We start from the raw sequence: 19181 nt of genomic DNA on the forward strand, positions 1-19181 counted from the left end.
ACCACAAGATATACAATCAATTAGTAAGGACATAAAGGTCATTTTATGTGAGCACATCGTCCTTCCCTTATGTAGCTATGTAATAGACTAACGCTATATGCACACATTTGGAATGTCTACATTGACGAAGCATTCATGGATGAATTAACAAAGGAGATGAACACCTATCTAGCCTCTTTGTTGATAGCCTGGTGAAATATGATCCTTTGATTGAATCTTAATTTATACTACGTACTATGTATATGGCTAAAATAGTACAGTAAAATCAAGGATGCCATCTAGAAGGTATAGTCTCCACATCTGGTCAAGGGCATGTCACATTGTCACGAATTTAAATATATGCCCTTATGTAACGTACGCTTAGTGTTCTAATCGCCATTTTAATAGATAGTTACGGCTCCGATCGATGGACGTTTTTGCAAGAAAAGGAATGACGACTTAGACTACTATATTGTTGGTAAATGGTAACTGATGTAGACTTGGTATTTTTGGATGAATGGATAATGACGATGTTGATGATCTAAAGAACCTCTAAAACCTACGTTGAATGACCAAAGCTAATTAAGGAAAAGGAAAACAAAAGAGACAAGGAATTTATAATTGTCAAGGTAATAGTAAACCCCTTTTTTTTTTCAAAAGGTGTTTGTACAGATAACAATTCAAATTATAACAATATTTTAACGCGAAGTATATATTATGTTAAAATGTTAAAATACTAGTAATCTAGTATCGTTTTAAATTTGTCTTAATATTTATCAAAGTATCATTTCTTCAATTATAAAAAAAAAAAAAGAATGTTAAATTGGTTTTATTAAATCTATAAGATATAGTATATCTATTAAGAGACCTGTACGTTTATGATTCAAAATTTTATAACAACTATTACCGAATTGTAATCTTATATAACTACACGTAAATTAAAGAGATTTAATCGATTTCAATTTGATTTACAATTACATTCAACAAACTATTATAACAAAATACAACCTTTAAAACCAATATGAAAAATTCAAACACGGCAAATAAAATTTCTTACCAAAACCAATAAAGAACTACCAAGTACTACAACAAATAAACATAAAATTATGGTGTATCGTGTAAAGTGTACGTGTAGTATTTGACTATTTGATTAGGGCCGCGTAAATATCCTTAGATAATCTAGTTAATCATTCTACAATTCTTCCTGATTTCGCCGTTGGATCCAGTGAGAGGCTTAATATCTCCCATCTTGATCATGGAGGTGGCGAAATCGGAGTAAAACCTACCGAGGTTGCCACCATAAGTTTGCACGAGAGCATTGCTAAGTAACTCTTGGTCGGAGTGTAGAAGACCCTGTTGGTTGATGATATTCTTGTAGTAGTTGTTGTCGAAGCAAGTCGGGGTTTGGAGGTCTAAGGGTGCTAAGTTGTTATCCCCCATGCCGCTAGTAATCGGGCAATTTGCACGCCTAGATTGAGCAAATGACGCATCAATGTTGGTGTCGTTGTATATGTGATCCCTGAAACTTGTGCACCTTGCTTGTCCAGTTGTATGAGCACCTAATAAATAATTTTATGGTAAGTTAAAATTGTATATGTTAGATTAATACTTTGATGATTATACTTTCAAAAATAATTGTTTGGAAACGCGTATTAGTAATTTACTACAGTAGTATATATAGTTAAAGACTATACCAGATAAAGCGACCATATCATTGGTAGAAAGGCCTTGATTTTGGAAACTTGAAATTAATTGACTAAGGTTGAATGTTGGTTGAGGGATATCATTGTTTGCATCGGATTGGCTAGCTGTCCTAGCATCTCTTCTACCGAGCTTAACATCCCAAGTTGGTCCTCCAAGCTACAACAATAAAAATTTAAGATTAGACCAACTTTTATATTTAACTTGTATTATTTTTACCAAGTTGAACAAATAAATTAAACTAATTAATAAAAGAATATGTGAATAAGTTTATAGTTTGATTATGGTGATATCATAATCTTTACTCACAATGACAACGGAATCTCTAGCGGTGATTGCTAAGATGTCAGCACATGAGACCACTCCTGGACAAACATTCTCAACTGCAGACTTAATCTCGTCAATCACTTCAAATCCTCTAGCTGATCCGTTGTTTGGTTTTGCCATCTTTTCACTAGTGAAATTAGGGGTATCATCTAGTAGAAGTGATCCATCGCATCCCTATTATACACATGTTAGGGTTTATGTCAAAAAACACTATTGTAAATGCATAATATTCAAGTATTTCTTATTATGATTTTTTATTTTATAAGATGCTCAGATAAATGAATTAACAATGTGTAAGTATATGCATGTAGTTCATCTTAGAATGAGATCATATATGTTAAGATATATGCTTACGTTAACAAAGCAGTCGTGGAAGAACAAACGAAGAAGAGAAGCACCCATCCTAGCCTCTTTGCTGATAGCGGAATGTACGACAGATTTCACCGTCGAATCAAGGTTAGGGCAAGAGCTAGAGTAGAAGTCGGGGGTCAATTGAGCATTTGAGCTCCCAACCAAAACCACAAGAAGGTAAGCTACAACCAAAAAACCAATGGAAGAAGAACAAGATGAAGCCATGATATTGATTAGAATTAAGGAAGTTTTTAGCAAAGTTACAAGCAAATTTAATTTATTACAAGCAAATTTAACAAATATTGCTAACAAACTAGGAAGTGTGGATGAAGCAAACTTAGAGAAAATGCATGATATTTATAGTGGTGTCGTCAAAGGTAAAGCTTTATCAAGGTTATATTATAAGTGGGGCCCTAATGACATGCCTAGTTACATATGATTACATTTTCAACATACTTAATTAGCGGAAGGATTGTATATGAGTGTACTAGATAGGAAAGTCAAGTACTTGGAATTATTCAATGGGAAAATTAAACCGACCAAGCCATATCTGTCACATAGCGACCTAGCTGACGCAGTGGACTAACCAACGAGAGTTGTTAGAACATTAATATAAACGAAACGGAAGTTTGAATTTGTCACTAAGAGAATAGTTACAAGAAATTTAATATGTTAGGTTTAACGGGCTCATCTTCCCCATTGAATTGACGCGGTACACTATGCATACCTGTTGAATTGGACGCGGTACACTATGCATACCTGTTGAATTGGACGCGGTACACTATGCATGGAGAAGTTAAGTGGTTAGCCGGCCTAAATTGATCTAACCTAAAATAAAATAAAACTTCTTACAATGCAAGTATTTGATTTGATCCAAAGTTAAATGAAATGATCCAGACCAACCACAAGGGACAACTCAAAATAAAGAAGTTATTGTTAAGATACGGTGTAGCTCTTCATCAGATGAATTAAGGATTTTTTTTTGAAAAAAATACCTTATACATTTCAAATTTTGTGAAAAACTACCTTATAAAAAAAATGTTGTAAAACATTAAATGTTGAAAAAACCTACCTTATAAAATACTAAATGTTGTAAGAAGCTACCTTTTGCCGGATTATTGCATTGAATAAGAGATGTTTAATGACCCATTTCATCTCCTTTTCCCACCCAATCAATTTCCCCATAGCCCCCTTAACCCCTAATTCATCTTCCCTTTCATTGTTAAACAAGCACATGGTAGCAACTTACAACATTTAGTTTTTATAAGATAGTTTGTAACAACAATTTTTTTTTCAATTATAAGGCGGTTTTCACAAAATCTAAGCTATATAAGGTAATTTTTCACAAAAAAAAAAAGAAAAAAAAAAAGAAAAAAAGAAAAAAAAAATCCATGAATTAATTAGTTAAAATAAAGTTGAATATATTCAATTATGTGTAACCCATACATCTCAATAAAATGAATAAATTTTGTGACAAAAAAATCCATTTTTAATACAAACTAATGAACTATGCATACTTTGCATTTTGGACTAAACATTTGATTTCAAATTCAAAATACATACTTTGCATTTTAGACTAAACATTTGATTTCAAATTCAAAATTCACTCCGTCAAAAAAAATAAATAAATAAAATAAAGGGAAATTATCAATGGTACACCCAAGGTTTGAGGTTTTATCAATGGTACACCTATTTATTTTTGTTTATCAATGGTACACCCAATGTTTCATTCATTTATCAACAGTACACCTAACGTTAAACAAACGTTAATTAAAAGTTAATTTTAGGTTAATCTAATTAAATTGGAATGACTAAATTGCCCCCCTACCCCACATACATTACATCGCTCCCTCCAAACTCCAACTACGTAGATAAAAAACACCCTAAGTCAGAAGATCATTCATCTTCTTCCTTCTCACTCTCTCCCTTGTTTCTGCTACTGTGAGGTACCCTAATTGACACGCGATTGAAACAAAATTCCTGGAATTGTTGATAGCTAAAGGTAAGTGTTCATCTCAGCCTTTAATTTTAATTAGACTAACCTAAAATTAACTTTTAATTAACGTTTGTTTAATGTTAGGTGTACAGTTGATAAATGTGTGAAACGTTGGGTGTACCGCTGATAAACAAAAATAAGTAGGTGTACCATTGATAAAAGCTCGAACCTTGGGTGTACCATTGATAATTTCCCTAAAATAAAATAAAATCAATTTACACTTTTCAATCATATCCTTGTGAAAAAAAGGCATTACGATAATATTAGGTGTTGTCAATTTTCACTCAAATTATCACAATGTCAAGGCCCACACTTTCTTTACACTTCTGTCCAAAAAGTCAATTACCTGATAGTTAAGTTAGGTCAAGAGTGTCTACAAAATTGCTAGTGTGGGATGATTAGAAGGCAACAAATATAGATCAAGATGATTAAAATAAAGCTTTAATTTGATTGCTTTTGAGAAGTCACAACTTTATATGTTTGATTGGATGGTTTGTGCAAACGAGCCATAAGGCCCTTAACACCTTCGTTAATTACGTCCATACTTAGTTAAAGGCTTCCACATGGTGCCTAACCTAGAACCATCTATATATGTTCTATATGCTTCCTACATGATTTGTACAAATTTAACTTGTGCAATTCGGAATTTTGCTTACAATATCATACCGTAAGCTCGAAAAAGGCATTAGGCCAGATAATTCTAGAGCCTTATTGCATTCAAATTTCTTCAAAAAAACATGCATCCAAATGAGTGCTCAATGCTAAAAATTACTACGTTGTTATATATGATTTGCAACGATCTGACATAAAGTAGAGAGGAAAAGTGTCTAATCGTTGCAAATAATATGTAACGGAGGTAGTATTAATCTAAACTTTTAGAGGGGCAAACAAGAGGAACATAACAAACTCGATCCAATCCGATTCATAGAACATTTTACAATTACAACTTACTCATAGAACACAAGTTCAACTAACAATAGTGAGGACAAGATGAAAGCAATAAGCACATCAAGGCTCTTTTGAACCAAATTACCCAACTATAACATAGTAATGTGCTCATATATTATTAGTTACAATCATATCTTAATTAAACTAGTTAGTCTTCCTACAGTTCTTCCTAACCTCACCATTGGATCCGGTTAGCGGCTTAATATCACCCATGTTGATCATGGCGGTGACAAAATCGGAGTTAAACTGGCTAGGATTACTACTATAAGTTTGGACGCGAGCGTTGGTGGAACCACCACTAAACAATTGTTGATCGGAGTGTAGAAGACCCTTTTGGCTAACAAGGTTCTTGTAGTAGTCGTTATCAAAGGAAGTTGGGGTTTGGACATCCAAGGGTGCTAAGTTGTTGCTGCCTGAATTAGTAGCACTTGGACAATTTGCTTGCCTTGTTTTGGCAAATGATGCGTCAATGTTGCTCTCATTGTATATGCGAGTCCTGAAACTTGTGCACCTTGCTTGTCCAATTGTGTGGGCACCTAATAGATAAATTATGTGAGCAAAATTTATTATCAAAATTTATGACATAGTATACCTATACAATAAGCAAATGCGACATAATTAATTAAATAATAAATATATCGATGGAGACGCACTGTATAATAAGATACTCAAATAATGACTTGAAATGCCAATCTATGTGTATTGATCCAATGCTGATATAGATATTTGATTAGTAATATGTAGTATTCATATTTAAGTTTTAAAAAATTATACATGCCTTTCAACTCCTAATAGAAAACTATACATCCTCCCATTGAATTGCGTCAACCTAATATTTGAATTATGAATATAATTAAGGATGATAATTTCTCTATAAGATTGTTTTATATTTAACATGTGTCATTTTCACACCGACTCCTCATAAATTATTTTAATAGAATTTAAATATACAAAGTTTGATGAGAGATCTGGATATATAATACTAATAATCACTAATCATGTTTGTTGTCATATGGTATTTTTTATTATATAATTGTTTTAGTATAAGATTAATATTTACTTTGTTTTAATAGAATAGATAGTTATTGAATTAATTTCTAAATGGAGTGGACCTTCTAAAGTTCTAATCATAACAAACAATGACAAAAATAATTGGTAAACACTATAAATTTAGTCAATATTTTCGTACTCCTTTTACAATAATTTAAGGAAACCGGCAAGTAACATGTTTCTTTCTAGCACAAAAGCACAGTGTCTTTTTATTTCACTCTTTTTCTTCTCCTTTTCTTTTTTCTTCTAGTAACTCCTTTTTGTCTAAATAATTCAACTATTATTGCTCTCCTTTCAAAACCCCAATTCGAAGTATATTCGACAGCATACTTTAAAAATACAACTAATTAAACATATAATTATCATGCTTTAATATCAATGCAGTAACTAACTCCTTATAAAAACTAATGTAGCATATCTTTAAAAAAGAATGTAGCAAGGGATCTATGTCCATGTGTACGTACACAATTGAACCCAATGATAAGCTAATAATAGCCTTTCCAAAATTATAAGCTAAATTACATTGGTTTTCTAACTTTATTTGAGCTTCTCTAATTTAATTTATGCAATACTTTAAGCAAGGCAATATTAACTTAAGCTATACCAAATAAAATGCAATTTGGAGGGGAAATAAAAGTCGTAAAAGTAAGTAGTTTATATATATACCAGATAAAGCAACCATATCGGTGGTGGAAAGCCCTTGATTTTTGAAACTAGTGATGAGACCACTAAGACTTGAAGTTGGTGGTGGGATGTTGTTGTTGGCAGCAGATAAGCTAGCAGTTGTAGCATCTCTTCTTCCTAGCTTCACATTCCAAGTTGGTCCTCCAAGCTACAATAACAATAAAAAAATTTAAATTGTGTATTTTGATAGTGGTAACATCTTTATTTGTTTATTTCATGCATGGACTATAGTGAAGAGAAGTTAAATGAATCTTAGCTATTTACTCACAATGACAACGGAATCTCTTGCGGTAATGGTCAAAACATCAGCACATGAGACAACGCCAGGGCATGCTTTCTCAACCGCGGTTTTTATTTGGTCAATGACTTCAAATCCTCTTAGTGAACCATTATTGGGAATTGCGGTTTTCTCACCAGTAAAACTAGAGGTATCATCTAGTAAAACTGATCCATCGCATCCCTGTTATGTATCAAAAGAATGAATCAGAAATATACTTAAGGTAATAAATTAAGAGACTATAAAATAAAAAGATGTTTGCACGTGTGTTTATTTAAAAATGAAATGAAAGATGATATGATTGGACATGATGTTTACATTGACAAAGCAGTCATGAAAAAATAGACGAAGGAGGGAAGCACCCATCCTAGCCTCTTTGTTGATAGCGGATTGCACAACAGACTTCACGGTAGAAAAGAGATTGGGACAAGAGCTAGAGTAGAAGTTCGTAGTAAGTTGGGCATTTGAACTCCCTATAGAAACCATAAGTAAAGCCACAACTACAAACACACCTAAGAACGAAGATGAAGCCATATTATATACTTGTATTATTATTCAAAATTAAAGGAAGTTTGTTAGCCAAATGACAAGCGAATTTTGCTAACAAACTAGGACGTGTTGTTGGATTGAAGAAGCTTAAGGAAAAATTGTATGATATATATAGTGATCTTAATGATAAGATTTATCAAGGTTATACTTCGTATATTATAAGAAACCCTACCAATAATTAATAGTCCAATATAAATATGCCTAGTTGCATGTAATTGAATGTTGGTTTTGAGTTGTGTTCTTAAGTGGTAGGCTAATTAATGTTTGATCCTCTAAAGATAAGTCAATTATTGGAATTATTTTGTTATGAATGAAGCTAAGCAAGTGTGACCCAAGCAATTTTATTTTTTTGGACATAAAAACAATTGTTATTTTAAGATAACTTAATAAGCTCATCATAAAAACTGTCACATATCAAACCAGTAGCTGGAACTTACGAGATATGGTAGACTTTGGAATATAGAGGTTTCATAGTTTAAGGGTACGGTAAATCGATTATGTATAGATAGTATTCTTTTTTTTTTTTTTTTTGTTCATTTAAAATTCTCAAATCAACAAAACTGATATAATGAGTCATACAAAAAAAAAAAAAAAAAAAAAAAAACTTACATACAATTAGTTTCTAATGTATTCGACCAGGAACAAGATATATAGTACAGTAGTATACCAGTATTGCAAATTTTGTACAACACATAAACAATTATTGTAGAATACGGAGTAATAATTATTTATGAATAAATATTTATTTTTGTGGTGCGCTGTTGCACCTCCCTATATAAATAAATAAATAAATAATAAAATAGTGGCGGCTTTCAACCTGTGTAATACGCATTCTTTAAGTTTAACTATTAGGCTGATTTAGATGTTACTCTTATTAAACTACAAGCTAGAGTTACTCCATATAAGACAGATCATAGGCATTATTGTATACAATAAGTCAATAATACAAGTAATATGTATTGCATATATTATTATAATAATTTATGTTATTATTATAATAATATTATTCTACTACTAGTACTACTACTACTACTCCCATAGTCCCATTATTTTGGTAAGAAGCGAAAACGATCCAACTAAATCAACCGCTCTTTCATACAAGTCAATGCTTCAGCTTAGAAGAAAAAAATATGAGATCCTCAGTACCCATGCAAATATATGTAAATAATAAGTTTCAGACATATAATCTCAACTTCTATATCTTAAGGTGTCAAACACGGGTATGTGCCATAACCGTCACGGAAGAGTATAAGTCTACCACTTTACAGACCAAGAAGGTTTTACCTCAAAACCATATGGCAACGAGGAGGGTAGTCCCTTAGTATTATATAGTGGTGGTAACTCTTGAATTCTTTCAATGTGGGACTCCGCTACCACTACACTCTCTCTTTAGTCTTTTAGTGTTGTACAAGATAATGCTCACATGTGGATTATTCATAGGCTCAGCAGTTTGCAATTCTTATACGAAGTATGTTATATGTCAATCCAATAGACCTTCAAATTTGGTGTTTGCTGCCCTTGATCGCTATGTTCAATTTTGGCTTTCTGTCGAAAAAACAATAAAATTGCGAAAGTTTGACTTTGTTACATATAGTGAACCTTTTGGAAGTAACTAATATTTTTTTTTTTTTTTTTTTTTTTTTGGAAATCTGGAAGTAAGTAATAATTGAGCTAATTAGTTAATGAGTTAGTGGTTAGTGTCCGCTTTAATTTGTCCCAAGTAAAGTGTACGTGTTTCTTTATATATCCATGCAAAAAGCCTATCCACTTTTTTTTAGAAAATAACTAGGGGTGTAAATTACTTAGCGTATGAGTGTCGGTTAGAAGACACATTTTCAATGGTTTAACTCACTTATTGATTCAAGTAATAGTTACTAGTATCAAAATAATTGAGCATCCCATGTTTTATTCATTTTCAAATATAAATTACATTTATTAAAATTAAATTATTTTTCCTTAATTGTTTTTTTTCTGCATTTAATAAATTATATTTACTCCGTAATAGTTAGTTCATTATTATATTTGTTTATTTAAGTCGTTTATTTTAATTGAACTTAATTTATTTTATGTCTTTAAAAATAAACTTAACCTATTTTACTATGCTGAATATTAATTTTTTTTAAGGTGAAAAGAACATGACATTATTAAGATATTTAAACAATATAAATAAATAGTTAAAAATATACTGAAAATAATCACAAAAATAATATGGAGTATAATTTCCAACTCGCCTCCTCATTATTAGTCGTCAAATAAAATTGAATGAGTCAATTCATGTTTAAATACAAAATTAAAAAATAAATGTGGTGATTACATACATGTTCCCTGGAGTCTTAATCTTTATATTTTGACATAGTTATTTAAATGGTAATACTTACAAGTCACTCCTTGCCAATAAGTTTTCTTAAGGACAATGCTTTATGAATTAATTTTTAATTATTAGTCCTTAATTAAATTATATTTTTAGATAACGGGGTCCAAAGCAGCAAGGGATAATGACATAATGTCAAATTTGGATGATATGGATTTGTCATGTAATTAAGGCAGATAATTACATCCAGTCAAGTCTACAAATTAGTAAATGCACCATTGCATGCTGCTCAGCTGCTCCCACCGAAGCATGTAAGACTTGCTCACAAATTAGTGTTATTTCATGGGCTGTCACTTTCATGGAATTACGCGGTAGTGTACTTATCACCTTGCACCAACGCGGAGCACTATTTTCGATGATCTTAAATCTTAAGTACGTACTCTATATATTATCACCTAAATTAATTTTTTGTTTTTTTTTTATTGTACTAGACATTAAGCTAAAAGTTGATCGGATCTGATAGATTCAAATCAAAATGTGAGCTAATTGTATAGGAGTATGCTAAATGAATGATTACTTCATTAGTAATTTTGAGTTTAGGTTCATTCATGCTAGGAAATATCAGCAAAAGAGCGAGTACTTAGCTATAAATCATAAAATCTTAACACTCGTATAAGATAATTAAATTAGCTAGGAGTACTTAGCTATAAATGATGGATATATAACAAGAATATTTTTGGTTAATTAACAGTCTAACACTCGTACATCGTATTGGAGTATTAATACACTCATTCATCGTTTTGGTATACCCTTCAAAAATCTGTATTGGTATATATTCTACGAAATACTTCATTTATACATAGTATTTTACCTTTTTTCTCGACACAGGGATTTTTCTTTTTTTTCCCCCTACACTTTTCAGCCCGCCAAAGTAAGTTTCTAAATTCTAACTCTGCCCCTTGTCCTATTGTCTAGATTCCTATGATTGTGAGACTAATTATTGTCTCATGTTTAGGTATTTACCGGGCATACCAGAGTTCAAAAACAGTAGCTACCTTAGAATTTTGCTACTCAAATTGATGAAATCTGTTAAGAAAAGACGTACAATTATTATTTTGAAAGATAAAGCAAACGATTTGGTCCATTTGGAAAGGAACCCACTACCCACCTAGCTACAGTATGTATGTATAAACGAGCAATTCAAATAGATCGGCTAACTAAACAGTGCATGCTTTCAATTGCATGAAAAACCCTTTGTCGAATTGTCGTGGTCAAATGCCCATCACTTCTCCCTACTAAAGCGTATTAAAAATTTAAGACGCTTAACTACTTTTTTTCATAATTAGCATCAATGTGTGGATGATAAGTAGCTTAGTTGGTTAATAATCAAGTTAATACTTGTTTATATCATTTGTTCTATGACTTGTTTTAATGTACTAAGAAAACTTAAGGAAAATTTGTTCAAAAGGACCAAGGAAAGTGACTCTTTTTTTCAGAAGGACCAATTAAGACAAAAGTTGTTTAAAAGGACCACAAAAGAGACTTTGGGTTGTTCAGTGGGACCAAGTCACGTTTTCAGGCGAGTCAACGCCGGACTCCGGCGTTGACCATCACGTGCTAGTCACGTGGGTCATTAAGTTGGGCCTTTTTTTTTTCTTTTTCTATTTTTCCCATTATTTCACGATTTTCCCCAAAATTCTTTTTTTTCCCCAATTTTTCTAATTGTTCTTCTTTCTCTCTCCTCGAATGACGACTGTTCATGGCATTTAGTATGTTCTGCCATTGTTGGTGAGGTCAGAGCAGCCATTTAATTGGGGTTAAAGGTATAGTCTTTTAAGTTCTTCTCTCTCCAGTCAATTTCATTCACCTTATTTCAGTTGCTTTCTCACCATTTCTCTGTGTTTTTCTCTGTTTTTCGACCCTAACAATGGCTAAAGGGAAGGGAAAGCACAAGGGAAAGGGAAAAAGACGCGCAATTTTCAATGACTTGATATTCAGCTACACTAAAATCCAGAAGTCGAGGTAAGCAATCACAATTTTGCATTGGTTAGGGTTAGTTGCGATTTTTTAATTCGTTGTTGAAAAGTGGTCCATTCAATTAAGTTAGATTAAAATAATGTAATGGTGATTAAATAACAGTATATCTAGTTATATGTGAATACTTTGTTAGTAGTTTGATTTGGTTGTCTGAATTGTGATTTACAATGTTTTGTGTTCTGGGCTGATGGTTAATGGAAGGAAATTAAGTCAAATTTTTTCTTCTTTCAATCAGGTTTAACGGTAGGGATCACGTGCCATACGAAGTGATTAAAATGAGTGAAAAAATTAACATAAGATTATATTATGGGGGTAAATTTGTGACAAAAAAGGGCAAAACAACCTATGAGCCATGTGACAGTGAATACTATGGGTTGTCACTGCACCCAAATGTGGATGAATTGGCTTATTTTGTGTTTAAGGACTGGGTTATAAGGGAATTGGGATATAAAGAAATGGGTCAGTTATGGTTTAGGAAGGCTGGGCATAGTTTGTTTTCTGGTAGGCAGGAGCTAAAAGATGATGGGGATATTACTGACTTTTTATTTGGGAGAGAAGATGATGGATGGTATCATCTTTACCTTGTGCATGAGCCTAAGGGGGTGGATTATACTAAGTTTAATGGGCCAATTAATGGATTTTACACTGACACAGAGTCTGAGGGGGGTACAAAAGATCTGGGCAGTTTTATTGCCACTAGTGAGTCAAACCAATGTGACTCAGCAACACAATCACACATGGTTAGTAGTGGGGCCCAGGAAGAAGATGCTTTTGTTGATAACCCTAGATCTGAGAATGGGGAATCTCTTTCACAAAAAGCTCCCTCAACCACCACAAACTAAAACACATTGTCCTTATCTTCAAAACCCACCCAGCAAACTGATTCACTTCCAACCCAGAAAAAAACCAAAAAAAGATTGAGACTAAAGCTACAACCCATCCCAGAAACACAACATGTAGTACAACCATCTGAACTTGAGAGCTTCAGTGATGTTAGTGACCCAGATGTGTGCTTGAGTGAAGGTGATTATGAAGACAAGAGTGATGATGATTTGTTTGCCAAGTTTGTAGACCATGAGATAAGTGATACAGTAGCTAATAGTTTGGGTGGCCCTATTAGATCCCATAGGAATACAGAAAGTGAGGGTCATGCTGAGGGAGTGGTTGGTGGGGATATCCAACTGAATGATGATGAAGATCTGAATGATAGTGATGATGATCTGCATAGTGTACATGGTTCTGATGATGAATTAGATGCCTACCCTGTTTTCAACCCAGACACTGACTTTAAAAAAAAACATCCAGTTCTCACTTGGCTTGAAATTTCCAACCAGACATGTATTTAGAAAGGCTTTAAGACACCATGCCATTGAAAATGGCTATAACTACTATTTTTTGCACAATAAAAGCCATAGAATAACTGTATACTGTAGAAGAAGGTGTGATTGTGAATGGAAGAAGGGCAGATTGGTTGAGTGTAACTGTAAGAAGAGGAGGAAGTGTTTGTTTAAGGTTTATGCTGCAAAAGTGAAGGATGAAGAGACCTTCCAAATAAAAAGTCTGAGGTTAACTCATGTTTGTGGGCATCAGCATGTGAATGATAAGGTAAATGCAGAGTATCTAGCTAAAAGATACCTTGAGGACTTTAGGGATGACCCTAGTTACAAGATGAATGCATTTATGAAAAGAGTTAGGAGGGAGCTAGGTGTTGAGGTTGGATACTATAATTGTTATAATGCAAAGCAACAAGCATTGAGGATGATTTATGGGGAAGCTGCTGATGAGTATAAGAAGGTTTGGGAGTATGTGGAGACTATTAGGAAGTATTACCCAGGTAGCTCAGCTGTTGTGAAGCTTCAAGGACTGGAAAACCCCCCACCTATATTTCAGAGGATGTACATATGCCTACAGCCATGTAAAGAAGGTTTCATGGCTGGTTGTAGGCCTATATTAGGGGTTGATGGGTGCCATTTGAGAGGACCATACCCAGGCATATTACTTACAGCTGTAGGGAAGGATGGGAATAATAACATATTCCCAGTGGCTTGGGCAGTGGTTGAGACTGAGAACTCAGAAAGCTGGACATGGTTTCTTGATCTGCTGGTGAAGGACTTGGGTTCTGTGGCTGAATCAGTTACTTGGGTCAGAGAGCATGAGGATACTGATGTGGCCTTTATGTCTGATAGACAAAAGGTATGTGTTATGTTTATGCATGTTTGTATTGCAATTTTTATTGTGCTTTGTGGTTTTCTTTTGACTTTCTTGGTTGCCTTGTAGGGACTATTGGATGCTTTCAGGACTGTAATTCCAAATGCTGAAACCAGATATTGTTGTAGACATATCTGGACAAATTTTAAGGGAAAGTTCCCTGGTGAGGCATACAGGGAGTGTTTTTGGAAAGCTGCTAGATCTTCCACAAAGGTATGAAGCTTAAATGTTGGTTGTCATAAATACTACTCAATATGATGGTCTATATGATTATGCATGTTTGTTTTAAGTTAGTAGCTTAGTGAAATGTGTGTTGAAAACAAAATATGTTTATGCATGTTTGTTTTAACTTAGATGATTGATGGAATGTGTGTTAAGGACATCATTTGATGTTTATGAGTATATGTTTATGTTTACTGAATTTTTAGAATCTGATACATGTGTATTTGAACCCAGCACCAATTTGATAGCCACATGAAGGACATAAAGAAACTGAATGTTGAAGCATATAACTACCTTGCTGCCATCCCAGTTAGTCATTGGTCTAGGCATGGGTTTAGCACTAGAGCCAAATCAGGGATGTTGTTGAATAATTGTTGTGAATCATTCAACAATGTTTTGAAAGAGGCTAGGGCTAAGCCAATATTATCTTTGATGGAGTGGATAAGGCGATATGTTATGATGAGATGTTGTGCAAAGAGGGAGGGATTAAAAGATTTTGAGGGAGTGATCATGCCAAGTGTTGTGAAGATGATAGAGAGGGGTCAAAAACAGATTTATAATCTGAGGGTTACACAGGCAGATGTCCATGAGTTTGAAGTTGATGACGAGGGTGATACCTATGTGGTAAACCTTGAATCCAAGAGTTGTGGCTGTTATAGGTGGACCTTGATGGGAATCCCATGCTGGCATGCTTTGGCTTGCATTGCCAAGAAAATACACAACTATGAGGAGTATGTGCATCCAGCTTATCTTGTTACAACATATGCTGCAACATATGGTCCTGCTTTCCATGCCATGCTTGGACAAAAGCAATGGGAGAGGTCTGCACTGCCAGAACCATTACCACCACCTTATAGAGTAATTCCTGGAAGACCATCAAAGAAAAAAAGGAAGAAAGAACCAGGGGAGGGTAAAGATAAGTATGTCAAAAGACCCTACAAGCAGAATAACTGTTCTAGGTGTGGTGGTGTAGGACACAATGCAAAAAAGTGTTTCAGGCCACTAAAGAAGAAGGGACCTGTCAACAAAGGAGGCAGACCACGCAAAAATGACAAAGGAGCAACCACCTCTGCTGCAGCTGCCACACAAACTGCTCCAACTTCATCTCAGCTTGCAAAATCCTCTTCAAGGCAAGCTGCTCCTACTTCAACTCTACCAGCACCCACCTCTTCAAGGCAAGCTGCCCCCTCAAGGAACAAAAAAAGGAAGACGGCCTCAATTAATGCCATCCAAGCATCACAACCTTCCCAAAACAGTTGTGTATCAGGAAATTAGTGATGTACTTGAAGAACAAAATTATGAGCTTCTCATTATTTTTTGAACAACTTTGCAATTTTAGCATATTTTTGTACTAAAACCTTCACCTTGGCTGTTTTGAATTGATTGCAATGATTAGCTCATGTTTCATGTGATATCCCCTATTTTTTCTTTGGTTATTTTTCTGAATTTGTTTTGATTTACCAGATTTAAGCATTACATTAAAAAACAAACAAGGAACCAAAAGATAAAGGAAGTCAAACACTGATTCATTAAATCAAATTGGCAGTACAACATATCTCACCAACCTATTTATTCAAATGCTAAGTTTAACTACAATGAAACTAACAACTACTGATAAAATTCCACAAAATACAAGTAAAATTAGAAGTTGATGATTGTTAATGTCAGCTTGTTGACCACAGTTCATTTTAGCTTGATTCACACCCAACCTCTTCATCCTCTCATTCTCTTCACTTAGCCTCTGTTTCTCTTGTTCCATGCAAGCTACTCTAACCTTGAGCAAATTCATGTCCGAAGTTAACCTTTGTTTCTGACTCACCAGCACATTAGTGACATCTTTTTTCAACTCCACCATGTCTTCATCAACCCATTCAAAAAAATCACAACCCCTCTGCCCAGTTTCAAAGTTGTAAAATTTACAACTTCTAAATCGTCTACCTGGGTTGTCATGGGTCCACGATGTCCTTTGCGCCACTGGAATCCCACAATTGCACTTAGTCCTCTTCAATTTTCCCATATTCATGTTCCTGCAATTTCAATTTTGAAGTACAAAAACGAACAACATCAAGCAAAATCCCCTAAATTCGACAAATTGCAACCAAATTCACAGTACTAACCTTGTTCCTCGTCTCCTCAATTGCAATCTCGAATAATTTGTCACCAAAAAGAGCCGCAATTGCAGACTTGCTTTGATTCTAGGGTTCGTCACTTCGAGGAGAGAGAAAGAAGAAGATCTAAAAAAATTGGGTGAAATCTGATTTTGGGGGGAATTAGTTAGGAATAATGGGAAAAATAGAAAAAGAAAAAAAAAAGCCCAACTTAATGACCCACGTGACTAGCACGTGATGGTCAACGCCGGAGTCCGGCGTTGACTCGCCTGAAAACGTGACTTGGTCCCACTGAACAACCCAAAGTCTCTTTTGTGGTCCTTTTAAACAACTTTTGTCTTAATTGGTCCTTCTGAACAAAAGAGTCACTTTCCTTGGTCCTTTTGAACATATTTTCCAAAACTTAACATATATTGATGTGATAATTTCTCTAAAGTACCTCTTATTACCTCTTCTTTTCATAGGTGTTTTTTGATAATATGAGTGAGAGGGAAGCTAACTAAAACTTGTACAAAAAATGTGTTGATACTTATCTGGTCAACTTTAATCGTATATTTTCTCATTCCATATAACAACAACCCACATTAAAAATTGTTAAGAATACTAAAAAATTTGTATAGCTACTCTGTTTCATACTGATTTCTTGATTAAAGTATTAATTATTGTATAACGACTACAATCTAATATATATATATATAAAGGGGAGTTTTTTCCCAAGATTTTAGAGCGTCACGTAGGATTTTTATTTTTAAAAAATTATTAGAGCGCCATATAGGATTAATATTTATAAAACGTTAAATAGGATTATGCCACCTAAGATTAGTTAACGTGCGACGTAGGATTATAAATTATAGTTATATCCAATAAATAATTCAAGTGCCACATAAGCATAATTGACCAATGAGATTTTAATGGTTACATTAATTAAATACGAAATATTATCTTTTGAGATTATGAATTTTATCTAATATTATAAAACAAATACGGAAAAAATGATATATTACGTACAACTAATAAAATCACAAATGTAATCACATAAATATGAAAATATTTTTTTAAAAAAATAGATCAACCCGTGTATCACACGGGCTTCATCTAGTCATACTTATTAACAAGTACAAAAATTCCATGTGAGTATATCACGCCATAAAAGCTCGAACAAAATAAAAGCTAAGGTTTGGTAGAATATTCCATAAATTAATCTTCAAAGAATAACGACATGTGCCTACAATTTACCAACAACTATTGCTAATTGGTTCGATGCCAAGGTTTGATACAGTCATCTACCACTTTAATGTTTCACCCAACAAACTTTGACTCTACTTAATAAAAAAATAAAAGGAACAATAATTTGAGTAATTGTCCAGGTTTTGAACGTGTGAATGCTGACTATAGTTGTTATATTCGAAATAGATACTACTCCTATGATTGTGTCAACTTTACCCAATTTTGAGATTTTTGATTGATTCTTTTAAAAGATATTTCATCTTCTAGAAAATCTTTTTGGTAGTGTACTACAACTATCTTAAGGAAATGTCATAGGAAACAACATTACTTGTATAGTTGTAAGCTCAACTCATATGATGTCGAGTAGAGATATTAATAATCAAACATTTATGTTAAACAAATTAAACTTTGTTTAAGCTTATGATTTCAAAATCATGGAACCAAAATTTACTGAATGCTCTTAAGGAGTTTAGGGTTAGAGATTTTCATTTTTCTTTCTGACAATCTGGCATTAAATTTTGAGCTTGTTTAGGTTAGACAGGGTTATACAAGATGAAATTTGGGTGTATCTAGCTAAGTCGATTTTTAAACCTACATAAATAATTATAACATCAATGAAATTGTATGTACTACGTATTTATATAATGTGTACGTTTGAGATCTTTCAAATTTCAACCTATCAAAAACTTGACACTTAAAACCTTTCAAATACTACTTATTAATAGTTATTCGATGTTCTCAAAAAAAAAAATTATATAAATAAATAAAAAATATAAAAAAATAGTTATTTGATTTCTTAAATTCCTTCTAATTAATTAGCTCATGTATTATTGAAAAGTGTATGGTGGGAATAATTCAAATGCAATTATTAATTCTTTTTATGTTATCTTGTCACATGTATAGTAGATAGATAAAGGATATTGAGACTACATAATATTTGTTAATACTAAGTGTATAAAGCATGTTAACTATATTCATCTAATGACTCATCCTATGTGATTTATAGTGTTTTCGACTATACAACCAATTGCAAATTAACCTTTTCTTTTAAAAGTATAGAGAATTTAATTTGCCAATTAGAACAAAATCGTGAATAGGTTGATTCGACCCAAGTTAACATAATAAATATTAATTTGAGAATGAGAGGGGAAATTGTAAATAACCTATGGATAAGAGAGTTCTTTAGAATACAAAGTACAATTTGTA

General features: G+C 33.2%; 2 protein-coding genes across 2 annotated transcripts; both read right to left on the reverse strand.

Annotated features, from left to right (window-relative positions):
- Positions 1–735: 735 nt before the first annotated feature.
- On the reverse strand, positions 736–2627 carry LOC145594576 (peroxidase 4-like). Its single transcript, XM_081650895.1, has 4 exons — positions 2362–2627; positions 1990–2181; positions 1674–1839; positions 736–1538 (listed from the first exon to the last, which is right to left on the reverse strand). The coding sequence occupies exons 1-4, from the start codon at positions 2581–2583 to the stop codon at positions 1159–1161; spliced, it is 960 nt and encodes a 319-aa protein (XP_081507021.1). The 5' UTR covers positions 2584–2627; the 3' UTR covers positions 736–1158.
- Positions 2628–5248: 2621 nt separating this feature from the next.
- LOC145593723 (peroxidase 4-like) lies at positions 5249–7927 on the reverse strand. The gene is made up of 4 exons (XM_081650050.1): positions 7632–7927; positions 7305–7496; positions 7019–7184; positions 5249–5838 (listed from the first exon to the last, which is right to left on the reverse strand). The coding sequence occupies exons 1-4, from the start codon at positions 7845–7847 to the stop codon at positions 5447–5449; spliced, it is 966 nt and encodes a 321-aa protein (XP_081506176.1). The 5' UTR covers positions 7848–7927; the 3' UTR covers positions 5249–5446.
- Positions 7928–19181: the final 11254 nt, after the last annotated feature.

This window comes from Chenopodium album, chromosome 19, assembly GCF_948465745.1.
Source record: "Chenopodium album chromosome 19, dcCheAlbu1.1, whole genome shotgun sequence".
NCBI lineage: Eukaryota > Viridiplantae > Streptophyta > Magnoliopsida > Caryophyllales > Amaranthaceae > Chenopodium > Chenopodium album.

Coding starts and splice junctions, on each gene's coding strand:
- LOC145594576 (XM_081650895.1), bottom strand. CDS start 2,583: ATGGCTTCATCTTGTTCTTCTTCCATTGGTTTTTTGGTTGTAGCTTAC. Junction 2,182..2,361: donor TCCACGACTGCTTTGTTAAC/GTAAGCATATAT, acceptor TGTGTATAATAG/GGATGCGATGGATCACTTCT. Junction 1,840..1,989: donor CTAGAGATTCCGTTGTCATT/GTGAGTAAAGAT, acceptor TTATTGTTGTAG/CTTGGAGGACCAACTTGGGA.
- LOC145593723 (XM_081650050.1), bottom strand. CDS start 7,847: ATGGCTTCATCTTCGTTCTTAGGTGTGTTTGTAGTTGTGGCTTTACTT. Junction 7,185..7,304: donor CAAGAGATTCCGTTGTCATT/GTGAGTAAATAG, acceptor TTGTTATTGTAG/CTTGGAGGACCAACTTGGAA. Junction 5,839..7,018: donor CGATATGGTTGCTTTATCTG/GTATATATATAA, acceptor TTTATCTATTAG/GTGCCCACACAATTGGACAA.